This window comes from Pseudopipra pipra, chromosome 10, assembly GCF_036250125.1.
Source record: "Pseudopipra pipra isolate bDixPip1 chromosome 10, bDixPip1.hap1, whole genome shotgun sequence".
Lineage (NCBI taxonomy): Eukaryota > Metazoa > Chordata > Aves > Passeriformes > Pipridae > Pseudopipra > Pseudopipra pipra.
Genome location: NC_087558.1, coordinates 19,424,619 through 19,439,328, shown reverse-complemented (window position 1 = coordinate 19,439,328; position 14,710 = coordinate 19,424,619). Strand labels below are relative to the sequence as shown.

General features: G+C 41.4%; 1 protein-coding gene across 6 annotated transcripts in view; it reads right to left on the bottom strand.

Moving 5' to 3' along the window:
• SPSB4 (splA/ryanodine receptor domain and SOCS box containing 4) overlaps nt 1-14,710 on the bottom strand; it is a 159,240-nt gene that overhangs the window by 56,299 nt on the left and 88,231 nt on the right. For 5 of the 6 annotated variants that reach the window (XM_064666565.1, XM_064666560.1, XM_064666562.1 and 2 more), the window contains one exon: nt 3,448-4,303. In XM_064666565.1, coding sequence (XP_064522635.1) covers nt 3,448-4,141 — 694 coding nt within the window. In that variant the 5' untranslated portion in view covers nt 4,142-4,303. Of the gene's footprint in view, nt 1-3,447; nt 4,304-8,582; nt 8,765-14,710 lie in introns of all 6 variants that reach the window. The other variant, XM_064666561.1, reaches the window with a different exon arrangement.

Here is a 14,710-nt window from a genome sequence, read left to right as displayed (position 1 = left end):
ATGGTTCAGTCATGATCTGCAATGTACATTTACAAAGAAGTGTTTTGCTATTTCTCTGTTTCAGTTTATAAATAGTCTTCAGGACTTCTTGTCAGACACCAGATATAAATTAACCAGCTTTTTGTAAACATGCGCATACCCTGATAGGAAAAATAACAAAAATAACATATATTGCAGTTATGTTATTTGGGGTTTTAATTATTGCAAGAGGCAGTGAGTCAGAAGGCTGATGTAAAATTCTGTCCAGCTTACACACAGCGTGGTATATACTGATAGCATTTGATCAAAGAAGTTTGTCCTGCGAAGAACTCAATGTGTTTATGATGAGCGCTCTCCATCCTGTCCCCTTGCCTTCCCTCCCAAACCCTGTCAAATATGTGCAACTCCAAGTCTCTCAAATGTGAGCAAAAACACCATCTTGTGAGAGTCACAGAACATCATCATGTGATGCTCAAAGTAGTTTCTGAGGCAGAATACTCTGGGTATCAGATGCAGCTGGAAGAACTACAATTTATTTTAACTACAGCATTATTCTAGGAGCAATATCCAGAGATCAGAGGGCACACAGGTTCTTGATCTTTGACCTGCAGCCTTATCCTTCTGTGAATCTGCCATCTATGCAGTAATTAAGACACTTCAAAGTCTGCATCATCTCTCTACTACTATGACATATGTTTGAGTTCATTGCAGCTGCACAAGCCCATCATTTGAGCCTTTCACTCTCCCATTCCTGCAAGCCTTTCACTCTTTGCCAGGCAACTGCAATACATGGGCCTTTAAAGTATTCAGAGGTCTTCTATTTAAGCGGCAAGTATTGAAAACACTAAAAATCCCTGCCGTTGAGGTCTCCATTTGCTCTGTAGGACACACCTCACAAACAGCCATCACAAGCTGTGGTATGCATTCTGAGCAGCAACAATCAATCACTAAATAGCAAGTTACAAGGCACTGCTTGACAGCAGTTCCAAAAACAGCTAAGACCCTATGGCCAGATCTGCTAAAAGCTGCACTCAGAGCTATGAGATACTTCCAGGGAAGAGGGGGGCAGGGAAAGATTGAAAAAAGATAATTGGTAAGGTTAAAAAGGAATCAAACGATAACAACTCCCTCACGCAAAAGTATTTTCAAATGTATTTAAATTTGTGAACACAAATGTTCTTCAATATCTACTCCAATTTTCACAAGAACAAGCAATTATAAAAACCTGTAATTAAAAGTGCAATGAGAGCAAACATGAAGAGGTACCATGACTAAACTCAAAGTTACACAAGGGCAGGCTGGATAGAAACACCTTCAGCAGAGAAGAGACAGTGTTTGCTTTGGAGCACCAGCTAAACAAGCTAATTTGGTTTCTTGAATGTTGTTTTTGTTGCAGGACAGTAATGGATCAGTGAACATGTGATAACAAATGATGTGACTCTAGGATGTCAAAATGCCCCCCCGGTGAAGTGGCTTTAAACTTCCTTTTCACGTGATCAGATTAACACTCAGGTCTACATAAAAGTTGTGTTTACAAGTTTACTTTTATCCACGGGTTCGCGTTTTATGGATTTCCGCCGAAAATGGGGGAAAACCCGGACTGGACTTTCCGGACTATGGAAAGGGGGAAAACCCGGACTGGATTTTTCTGGAGACTGGATTTAAAAAAAAAAAAAATGAAGCGTTGGACTTGATGTGTTTAAAAAAAAATAGAGACTTTGACTTTCTCAGGGATAGTTTAGGAAGCTATCCTGCCTCTTCCAACAAAATTATCCCACAAGAAACCAGATGGGAATCTTTCTCTCTGTCATCACACAGACCACAGTTATCCTTTCTCTACTTATCCCCTTTTATTTTATAATTTCTACCAAACTCATTCACATCCTCTCCTGTGTTTTCATCTTTCTAAAGCTCCCTTGAGCAGCCCTGTGAAGGCTACAAAACGAATGCAGAATCCTGTGTGGACGTGGTGGACCAAGCTGAGCTTAGTTTGGCAGATATTCACAGTATTATAAAAACTGCTTTTGCAAACAAATATTCAGCTGGCAAAAAAGTCTCTCTCCCCCACCATCCAAAGAAAAGATTGTCAGCACATCACACTGCAATGTCTGAGTAATTGCAAAATACTTACAATCCTCGGATATTCCCCTGTTTGAAAGCACTTGGGAAGCTGCCATTTAGCATCTAGCTGGAATAACCTGCAGGGCTTCTGTGGATAAAAAGTCTTTCCCCCAGTGCATGGTACAGATGTTTATGAAAAGATAATCTTAAACAGGGTCAAATTATTTAATTATGTTTCTACTTGGTATGTCAGATGTAAGACTAATGAGCAGAGAATTAATTTTTGACAAAAAAAAAAAAAAGACCACTGCATCCTTACTGAAAAGACTAGTGAATTCTTTTAGAAATCACTCATTGAAAGGCAGGTGTGTTCTCTTTTTACAAGACCAAGTCCCGTTCAAAAAGCCAAAAAACATTAAAATTTTGCCCAATCGTCCACTTTTTGTAAATCTACATATTCATATTTGTAGTTCCTCCTACAGCTCAGATAATACAGTCTTAAACAAGAACAAAGTTCCACTTTAAACCTTGTCCAGCTTTCCATTCCCCAACACCCAGCAGCCAAGATGCTGATGGTCAATAACTGGGCTTGCCCGAGTGCACACTGTGCTGCGTTTGGCCCTGGCAGAGCACTCGTCTTCCTGAGCAGGGACAAGAACTGGACAAGACCCAGTTCTGCAACTCATCTTCTGGCAGGCCACTACTCCAAGGTCACAGCAGCAACATGCTGCTCCCTACTGCATATCAATTTAATTTGATATTACCCTTTTAGATCAGAAATAGCTCATGCTTGCTTATCCGAAAACATGGATTGCTGGAGAAGAAAATACCCTGAGAGAGCACCTCCTGAAATGAACTAAGGAACAGAGCTCTCTTTCAGAAAAACTGCTGAAAGCGGTATTTGACCTGAGCTCCCAGATTCTTGGGGATCCACAGCTGCTTCTGAGGGTCCTGGGAAGGCAACTACAGAAAGCAAGCCTACTGGCCAGCATTCAAGTATGTTTATGAACACCATGTAAGAGTTTCCACTACTACAGGAAATTTTTACGGGATCCACAAATCCTATTTGGAAACCACAGATTTAAAACATATCCTCCAGTAAACAAGAGTTTTACTGTTAAATATACCCAGGAAGTTTCTCAGTATCTTTTTCTCAGCCTGTTCACTTTCCTTGGACACAGATTTCTTGCAACTTGCCAAAAAGGAAGATATTTTGATACAATCCACACCAACATTACAAGATACAACTGAGATATATTAGTTTTGAGCAGTCAGACAGGATGCAGTTTACTCACAGTGAACAGTCCGCTCCCCCCAACACACTGTCCACTGCAACAGGATAAAAGAAAAACTCCTACATGAGAAAAGCTGAAAGACAGGGTAATGAAGAAATTCAGTAGCACTTACGGTCAAGTCCATTGATGTATCTCATTGTAATTTCACAGTGCCCCCAAACTGCACTGACTATGGGGTAAAGTTTTTTCCCTTTTAGTCCCCTGAAGGCCACTCCAAGATACTGTCCATCCACCATGAAGCTAAGCGTCCCTTCATCCATATCCAAAACCACCAGTAACGAGTCTGGGAGTACAAAAGACTCATCTGGTTCCAAAAAGACAGGATACGTGACGCCAGGCTGGTTTTTACAGTTGTGGTAGAGTTTGTTGCGCCCCAGATCCCAGCCCCATGACTCACTGTTGCTACCGACCAAGGACGTGTATCCCACCGAGTGCAGCGGGGCTTCGGCCGTGGAGACGCCCACCACGGCGTGAGTTCCCCGCTGCCTCGTGGGCCAGTGGATCTGCCAGACGTGGAGGCCCCTCGTGTAGCCGACTTTGCCCCGGATACAATCTGTGCTTTGGGCAACCGGGTGTCTGTGAAAAGTCAGTTTATCGTCTTCCTTTACAAATATATTTAAGGAGCGATCTTCGTTGTTCCAAGCGTGTTTGTACTGGACCTCCAGCTTGGCAGGGGGCATATCCAACAGCATGTCCAGGCGCGCTGGCTTGCAAAAATCCGGGCCTCTCAGCTCTCGTTTGACAGGTCTATAAGGGGGCTCCCTCACATCCACAGACTTTATGCTCCCTGAGATTTTCTGGCCCATTGCTTGGCTGCAGGTTTACAAAGGAGAAAAGAAAAGTTGACTTTGGCCCAACGTTACCTCATGAAAGCACCGTTACACTGAGCCAGTGGTCTGACAAGCTGACTGGATTTACTCCTCCTGTTTGGAGCTTTTTAGCAGCAATGTTTTCCAAGAAAAATGCCCCTGGAAAAAAAAGCAGAAAGTTTCCAGTTAGTTTAAGAAAGCCAACGGAAAACCCACGGTATGTTTTTAAGGAGCTTCTTCTCATCCCTAGTAGTTATTTTAAACCCCAGAGCTGACAATTCCCCACTCCTGGTTCAGTGTCCCACAGCGCTCACCAGTCTGCCAGCAGGATGCGGAGCCCACCAGCGCACGGAGCGCAGACAGTCATTTCCTCCAATTCATAATAGGATGCAGACATTCCCCACCTTCTGCCCTTCCACCTATTTTGTCTGGCCAAGTTCACAGCGGGCCTGAAGCAGGCAGACACTATTCCCCAGCAACAGTGATAAACTTTATGTTCAGCAGTAGCTTCACTTTCACTTAAGCTTTTGTTTCATGGCCTCAGAAACATGCAGTGTCACAATCTCCTTTTATTTCCAGGAGTTCTCTTCCCTGGGCCTTGGTGACAGAGGCTTCAGCTTCTCTGCCCTTATTAAAACAAATGCAGCCAACAGCAAATGGCTGCAAAATTTAAATGTTTCTTTTTAACTTACCCTGGCCTTAAATAAAAGGGGGAAAAAAACCCCAAAAAACAAAAAACAAACCAAAATTCATCTTTAGGATTTTTTTTATAAAGGAGCTTAAAAAAAAGAAAAAGAGAGGGAATGAGGAAGAGGAGCCATGGAAGGACAAGTGAAGAATGGCAGTTTCAGTTCTTTGGCAGATGTTTCTAACAGGGATGTTCCTCATGGCAGCAGGCTAATCAACAGTTTCTATATTTTAGCATTAATCTAATGAGAAGGGCTGGAACACAGTAAGACACATTAAGGGAAATACATGATTTTCAAATGTATTGTTTCTTAGCTTCCATAGACGAACATGGTAAAAAAGCACCCAGGAAAGATTCTTTGCAACCTGGATAAGTTAAATTCACTCACATTTTAGAGCTCACGTAGAGCGCAAAGGCAAACCAAGGACCTCTAAAAGTACTAAAGGAATAGAAATTAAGACAAAATCCTATAAACTCAAATAGGTGATTGACATGGGATCAAATAAAGTATCTGCACCAGCAGACACATTTCTGTCTTTTAGCAAAACAAGTGCCAAGTCCAGGAATGCTCAAATATAGCCAAGTAGACCCACTCTGTTTATTTACTGACAGAGTGATGAAGTGTTTGAAGAAGCAAAAAATCTCCAGACTCTCAAGAGGCTGAAAAGCCTAGGTGATGGTTGTCATAAAGTACCAAACAGCAGATGGGCACCGATGTCCTGCAAAAAAAATCTTTACTTTGTAAATCACAAGTCCATGTTCTTCCTTTTAAAGAACTTCTACCCCAGACACACTGTCTCATTCCAAATATCATTTCTGAAAGAAGATGAGAAACATGTATTCACAATAGAAGGAAATAAAAAGAGAAGTCTAGGAAAAAAAACCCTTAAAATTTACCATCCAACTGCATTTGAGAAGTTAATTAAGTCCTTACATTATTTACAATGGCAAACACCATGTAAAGTGTTTTCTGCATGTATTAAATGCAGATGAAACCACATCTATGTTATGTGAAAGTTTTCTTTCAAAAAAGTAAAAAAAAAGTAAAAAAGTTGATTTTTCAAAACCACATGACAGTTAAGTTACTGTATGAAAATATTATTTTCTGGTTGCTGGTCCCACATGGGTATGTATATGTACACACTTGAGCATGAAAAAACAACTCGTTGCACCTAATTTTAATCTTTGAAAATTAAAAAATAAACATAAGCTTCCAAGCCCTTCATGTCACATTTGCAGGAAGATGCACAACAATTCCCAGGAATCTCCACGAGATCAACTTGAATGATCCCCCTTACTTCTTTCCAAACCACGTAAAAGGAATCTGAAACTTTAAGCAATAATTATATTTAAGTTGATGATTGCCATTTCCAGTATTGCAGAAGCACTCATTGATTGTTTCAAACGTATGATTCCAATTCGGCCCATTGAAGCAAGTTCAATACTTTATTCCACACTAATAATCCCAGGGAAAATTAAATAGTGACACTAAAATATATACAGGGAAGCAATAGGGAGTAAATGTTATCAGGTAAGCAAGCTTTCCTAAAAGGACACATGCTCAAGGATTGGGTAGTTGCTTTTAAAAAGGTGATTATTTGAGCTTGAAAAGAAATGAAAAGGGAAAACATCAGACGCTTAAAGGGAACCTCAGTGATTTCTACATGAGATTTAGTTCTGTGTGCCTTTGAAAATTTCCTCTTTAAAGCACAAGACAATTGCCACATTCCTGTCAGGGTGCTGAGGGGAGATGGCCGGGGAAGTCCTCAGTGCATCCTCCTGTATCACTTCCTGATCACATGAGAAACTAAACTTGGACAGACATTTACCTGGCAGATCACCAAGAAATTATAAACACTGAATTGACTCACTTGGCAAGCCACTGACATTCCTCCTCATGTGCCCCAAACTGTAACATAAATAGGCTGCTAATAGATAGATCAGTAATTCAGAAGAGTAAAATGCAGCATTATGAGTATCTTGATACACACACCCGTGTCCTTACTCTGGGATCCGATCAGTAAGTACTTTGGTTTGAAACTGTATCTTACAATATTAGGTCTTTGGTCATACACAGACATTACCACATAAATTAATTATATGATATATCATTTTGCCAAATAGCTTTGCATGGACATAGGACGAAACAACAGTGAAAAAATCTTACAGTTAGTGAGCGATGCATTCAAGATGCAGCAGTTCCTAAGCACCAGTACAACTCAAAAGGTACCTTTCATCAAATACCTCCTCCTATACACCATATTATACTCTCTTGCATCCTAGTCCTGTGTAGCTGGTAGTTCTCAGCTTCTGCCAGAAGCTCAACTATAGCCATATTAACCTCATTCAAATATCAGAGGACTTGAACAAGTAAATAAAAAAAACAACAAGACAACATTTAATTATTTGTCACCCCATGCTGGCAGTGACCTAACAGCTCTGACTGCTGGACCTTAGTAGTAGCTGACATGAAAACTTTTAAGGAGGAGGCAGAGAAGGGTTTTAACACATGCCTCAGCTCACAACCCATGCAACAGTAATGTGAGCTCCACAGGGAGCAACTTATGCACAAAGTCCTCCTGGAAGCTACAACAGCCCCCTTGGGTGCTTGTAGGAGCAAAACCTGCCTCAAAGCCACCATCTATTCCCTTTCTTTGCCTGTATCTTACGGATTCACACCAAGCAGATGGCAGAGGTCCACACTGAGGTGAGAACAGCAGCAGAGGCATCACCTTGACCTTCACTCCATCAGAAGCTGCTGCTGGAGCAGCACAGCTTAACAGGGCCCAGCCTGTCTCCACCAACAAACAGCCCCTCCCTACTTCCACAGGTAACAAACATACTTCCAGTGTAGATGCCTCGGAAAAGTCATACTTGCACCACTGCTGTGATAATTTCCAGGCAGCTTCTCCTCACAGAGATGTGCAAGTGCCCCACACCAGCAGCTGTTGGGAAAGCTGAGCTCATGCCCACAATAGGAAGCAGAGTGATTAACACTTCATCTGGCAAAAGAACCTTAAACTGGCTCCGTGTCTGCAGGACTGGATGGATACATCACACAGGATTGGTAAAAGTTGTGGGTCAACCCAAAAGGACAGAAGGTCAGTTACTATTCAATCCACTTACAGAAATATTTGGTTGTAAAACCTTCTTACCATCTCCCAAATTAATAAAAACTTGCCAAAGCCCTGTCATTCAACTGCTGTGACTTTTTGTAATCTTACACCTCTTAGAGAAACCTAGACTTCCTTGTCTGTATCTTCTCACTAGACACAGGAAAGTTCAGAAATACAAAGAACATGAATTTTCACTGTATAGTTTTGCTTTGAAAGTTTTCCCAAATCTTTGCTCTTCCAGTAATTTCAAACCACTTCAGGAGTTAAAAAATAAGAAAATATTTCAATCTGGCTTAATATATCAGCTCTCCATTATACCTGTTTAGTGACTACAACTGAAACACAAATTTTCATCAGTTTTCCCTATAATAAAAGATATTTTGTGGGAAATAATCAGCATCTGGAAATCTCTGGCTGAGAAGACTGTTCGTTTTCATAACCCAAATAATTTCTGTCTCAGTTTCACATTCATGCCATGCTTTGTCAGGATATGATGATTAGACTAAATGTACTGTACAGGAACAAGACAACTTCAAACAGGAAAAGTGTGTCAATGTCACTTAGCAGTGTCCCCATGCAGACTGCCAAAATATTTTGGGAAATTATTCACAATAAAAACACGGATTATACTTACCAGAGAAAGGCTTGCTGAGGCATCACTTTGCTGTCACTAAATAGGGTGCATTTTTAACAGTTTGGTATGTTGGCATCAGTGGAACATAACTCTGATAAAAGAAACATGCTTTCTCTGCAAAGTCAGCTTTCAGCTTTCATAGTTGTATTCCCCTCTGGATTATGAACTAGACATGCAGAAAGCTTGAAAAACATGCATAAGAAGTGTCACCACAAACACAATTCAAAACTACATTAAGAACACACTCAATTTAATCCTACTAAATTGACACTTACCAAAAAGTGAGAAGCAGCCAGGTGAGTCCCAATTAATGACACCAGTTGGTGACACTGTCTATCAGAAAAGGCAGGGAAGGCAATGCCTCCATCCAGCAGCATTTCCAATGTCTACACAACAGTTCTCACTCTTTTGGCTGTTGGCCCTAATCAGTTTTTTTCCTTCCTGCAGCCAGAGCTCACTGTCACCTCCCTTGCCAACCTGGGCTTTGTCACCAGACAGCGAGGACCCCTGAATACCAAGACAGAGGCAACAGGAGGCTCTGAACAAAGGCCTCTCCTCTGTGGGCACCAAAACTGTTCATTCCCCAGATGCCTGAACACAACTGATACCCTGAGTGTTTGAGCACTGAATGTAAGCCTAGTGCTGAAGTCTCTACAGAAAGAATGGGAAGAACAAAACCACCCACTATGCTGTGCTGGGCAAATCAATGAAGAGGAGTTCGTATGTTCAAGGAGGAGGACTTTTACCTCCACCCACACAATGTAAAGGCACAAGGCCCAGTGTCTGTAACTCTGTTCCCAGTGTGCAAACAGCTACAGAACCGTGACAACACTGTTTTGAGGGTGACAATGAATTAAGCACATTTTTGGCACCTTATAAAGACTGGCTAGCTTGGATTCAACTATAGATCCTGGTATCCAACATTGTTCAAAATGGGCAATAAATCAGCAATGTTGGCTTTCTTTGTCAAATTGGGAATATGCAGTAACAAAGCAACCAGACAAAAATGCTTGGCTATTCTAAGTTATCCTGTGGTACAGATGAGATTTTATGCTGCATGCACACTTAGAGAATGACATTTAACATGTGGGATGAACAATGCAGCAGTAAGTCATGACTTCTTCAATTCCTGAAAGGAATGCAAATCCTGAAAATCCCAAGGACATTCCTCTGTAAAGAGTAACTTGTTTTGTAATGTTACAAAAATGTAATTGTTTCAAAATTCAGCATAAGCTTGTTATTAAAAAAGACTGTGCATTTAGCTGTTTGGAATTAGAATAATCTGAAATACCACACCATCTGTACCACTCGACTTAGAAGCAGTTTAGTCATATGATCAAGAATGCAGAAAGAATCTTGAGTAGCAATGAATATAGTGGAATGTATATTTTTAAATACTTCAATGTACTGTACTTTGGAACTGAGCTGACTTGAGGTTTGGGGTTGGTTTTATGCCTTTGGTCTCTCTGCATGTGTTTCTGGAATTCGCCTCTTTCATACTGAAAGTTGGATTTAGATGCAGACACATATTCTGAAGAAGCATGAAAGATGACAAAAAACATTGGAAGCCTGTAAACAGGTCTTTTGCGTAATGACTTCTCACAATACAGCAATGTAATCTGAAAAACAAATATAGTAACATAATACAACAAAAATTGCCTTTTTTACTATGCAAGTACTTTTAAAACCAGCAACACTTCAGTTCTAAAGTTCCTGCAAGGAAACAGTTATTTTCAGGGTATTTAACAGGAATTGTAATCCCACAGTTACAGATGTTCAAGCTGCTACATCCTTTCTACCACCTCTTCCTTTTGTCTTCAGCCACCTGCATTCAAATAGCCTTGAGATGGTCTGCCTCAGAAAACCGAAGTGTGCAAAATCTAGTATTTCATTTTGCCAGGTTATTTTCAGGTGGATAAACTCTCTGATCTGAAATATCAGACAATTATGTAGACACTTGCTCTGGCAAAAGGAAAGAGAGAGAAAAAAAATTAAAAGCTCAAAGGCAGAACCGTCTATTTAGGCAGCAGCCCAAACCATGGAGCAAATTTCCAGTCACTTCCAGCTGCCCTAAAGGGCACAGCTGAACTTCATGTCTGAATTCAGTACAGACGTGAGCTTCTGCTTACATCTTCCTCACTCCTCTGACACGAAATCATTCATCTTTCACCCTCCAGCCACTCTTCTGTAAGTGAATACCTTCCTGTCTTTCCCCAACAGCTGATGTAGCCATTTTGAACATTCGAGTGTCAGGGTTATATTAAAAGAGCAAATTAACACAAAAAAAGGCTTAGCACGAAATTGAAAGTTATGTTTTCAGCTCCACTTCACATTTTACATTTCTACTCAGCCGTGCTTCACCAAGTAAGTAATACCAATAGGTGTCAGACCACGTGAGATTTAAAGCCCAAGGAATAATTAAGTTTTAATATTGCAATTTCTCTCTAGTCATTACTACTTCTCACCAGCCTCACTCTTTTTTTTTTTTAAATTTATTTTACATTTTACCTCTAGAGCTTTGTAGAGGATCAATATCCCTACAGCTTCAATTTCAAAACCAGAACATCCATTAAATGATGGCCTTGAAATGTGGCTGAACACCTTCCCACTGCCTCTCTTTTGCTGCAGTTCCCTTTGCTGCAGTGTGTAGTGGAGCCAGTTGGCCTTTAAAATGAAATAAGCTAGAAAGCTGTAGATGAGAAAAAGTACTCCTGGAAAGCATCATTCCTCAGTCTAGCCAGTCGTGAATCCCAGGGAACATGCCAGAGATGATCCCTGAGCAGATGAGGGAAGGTCTGCAGATGGTAGAAAGTGACGATCAGACAGACGAGAGCTCCTCCAGCTTGACACAGTCATTCACCAGAACTTTACTGAAACTGGAGAAACTGTAATTATGTGTTGTAGTGAAAATCTGGCCCCTTGGCTCAAGCTTCAGTCTTAGATTGTGTCAATGTTTTCCAAGCCTGGTGAGTCTTTGTAAATCATGAGGGAGCCAAGGCCTGCAACTGGTTTTCTAGGGGGAGTATCCTGATAAGGATGGGGATAAGGAGGAAGACCCACTAGTAGCAGCTCGGCAGGCATCTATAGCTTCACAAGGCTGCTGTAGATTTGCCAGATGCTACAGGAGTCAGCTCCACCCTCACAGGGCCTGTCTGTACATTTTGCAGTGGGTGATTCTAGTGCTTTGCCTCTGTATCATTTATAAAAAGACATTCCCTAACAGCTGAAAATCTGCAATGCTTCTGGAATGACCAGGATACTTTTGTGGTCTTCTTTTGCATCCGAGCCTCACTTTGTTTAATTCTCATTTAGATGAAGCAGCAGTGTACAGACAACACCTGTCAGATGCTCTCTCTGTTGGTGGGCAGGAAGCAAACACGTTGGATGTTCCTGCTGTTCCAGCCCATTAGAGGTTGCTCCTGATATGATCTGGATGACTTTAATACTTCCAACAGCGCTGCAAAACTCCAGTGACATAAACATACTGTGCCTCTGGCCAAGCACAGCAGAAAAGAGTTGAAGATATTCTTCCCCCTACAGTGAATTGAGCAGCCTGATGTGGCAGAGATGTCCAAAAAAGGCTGTCTTGGACAAACCAGGGGGGATCTGTTGTATGGAAGACACAAATGCATGCAGGGGTCAGGCCCATTCCCCCACTCAGGGCTGCACAGGGAGAGGGGGAGGGCAAGGTTGGAGGGAACCCAGCCATTGTACTTGCACAAACATGTAGGAGATGAATACATGAGAACAAGTTTGATCCTGAACAAAAGCGTATTCTTTTGTTTAATAGGAAAATAGGCTTACACAATCACACCATCTGCATCCCTCCTCACCCTTCCCCCTCTTCAGGCTACTTCAGTCAATAGCCACATCAGCCAAATCTGACAGAACAGCAGCAGGCTCAAAGACAACTGTGTTCCTACAGGAGAGGACAGACATCCTGGAAGTGATCACATGGAAGACCAGGCTGGGCTGTAAGTTCATATCTTGCCAAGAAACTCTGAAGAGAATGAGCTCAAATCAAAGCTGTGACTGCAGCAAAGTGTCCTGAAGATTTCATGTCAAATCAGCCACAAGACACAAAACCAGGAAGCAATGCTTCATCAGTCCTGCAGTTTCTTCTTTGAAAGAACAGAAATTAAATACACAGACGTCATATATGTTGAGGAAAGCATCATCATAAAATCAAATCACATAGATGATTTTGTATTTCCCAGGTGCGCTGACAAATGAAGTTCCATTCAGCTTTGGAGTGATAACGAAAAGACAAACCAACTTCCTGTTAAACAAATAAATGTTTTCTCAAAAAAACCTCATATTTTTTAAGCAACAGCAATGAATTTCATCTGTTTTAAACACACGCCTCTGCTAAAGCCCATCTGTCAGCAGAGAACAATTGCACAGACAAATGGGGATGGAGAAAGTAATATCATAGAATCAAACCGCCTGAGCTCTAAGCAACAAAATTGATTTTCCTTACGCACATAAAAGCATTCCCATTTTACAGAGTAGTATTTTTGTTTCTGTTTGCTATTAATTTAGGAAATAGGACACTTGGTAACCCAGGAGAGGCTGGGAAAGGCCACAGGGCTTTAAAGAATAAAAGATTTACAGTTATGTCCCCATGTCAAGAATCTGACTCCTCCTGAAGAGACAAAGGACACCTTGGTGAGAATCCAGAATGGGTCTTGCAATGGTCAATCATAGAATAGTTTGGGCTGGAAAGGACTTGAAAGATCATCAGGACTCGAGGAAGTAGCATGAAGCTGAGCCAGGGGAGGTTTAGGTTGGATATCAGAAAAAAGTTTTTCACCCAGAGGGTGGTTGGGCACTGGAACAGGCTCCCCAGGGCAGCGGTCACAGCATCAAGGCTGTCTGAGTTCAAGAAGCATTTGGACAACACTTTCAGGCACATGATGTGACTCTTGGGGTGTCCTGAGCAGGGCCAGGAGTTGACCTCAATGATCATGATGGGTCTCTTCCAAATCAGCCTGTTCTATGATTCTATGATCTACTTCCAAACTCCCTGCCATAGGCAGGGATACCTTCCACTACACCAGGTTGTTCAAAGCCCCATCCAACCTGGCTTTTAACACCTCCAGGAATGGGGCATCCACAACTTCTCTGGGCAGCCATCCAGCCAATTCCTAATCCACCAAATGATCCATCCATTAAATCCATGTTTCTCCAGTTTAGAGACAAGGATGTCATGTGGGACAGTGTCAGATGCTTTACATAAATCCACACAGATTACATCAGTTGCTTTTCCCTGATCCACCAATGCCATAATCTTGCCACAGAAGGCCACCACATTTCTCAGGTACAATCTGTCCTTAGTGGAGTCACTGGCTGTCACCAGTGGCTATGTGGAATGTTATTTTCTTTCTGGATCTTTCACTGTCCTAGAACCAGATTAACAGGAAAGGCTGCCTTTTCAAACAACTACTGTTCTACAGAGAAAAAGTATCACAGACTTTGTGGTGTCAGAGAGGGTCTCCAACTAGGAAAAGCCATGGTGAAAGAAGTTGCTACTCTGAGTCTCTACAACTGACCTAACAGTGCAGAACCTCAAAAAATTTCTTGTTACAAGTGCCAACAATTCCAGATATTTTTGACCACAGGAAAGTACTTTAAAAAGCCCACACCAGACTTCCTAATAGAGGTGTGGATAAAAATAAATCAGCTTTGTGCCTGTCTACAGGAGTCTCAACACAGACTGTGATCTATAAGCTCAAACACAAGGTCTGTATTTCTCAAAATAACTTCATACTCCAGTTCCCCCTGCTAAGCAGTCTTCCACAGGGAGTTTTCTTTTAAGCAGCATTTTATTTGTAACAATTAACTACTAACTATACTTCATTCTTTAATGTATTGGGTGAAAAGGGGGAAAAAAAGATTGAAAGTTATTTGGAAGAAAAGTGCACCAGATGCAAGTTTGACAGCAATAAAAACATAGTAGTAATAATCTTTAGGTGTACTGCCACTGAAATGAGTGTGTTCCAATTAATCTTTGCACAAAATCCCCATATTTGATATTACTGCAAAGAATCTTCAAGACATCTAAATCTCCCACACACTGATTCTCCAATAGCTCAGGCAGGGCCCTGTTTTGCCCTGGACAAAAATGT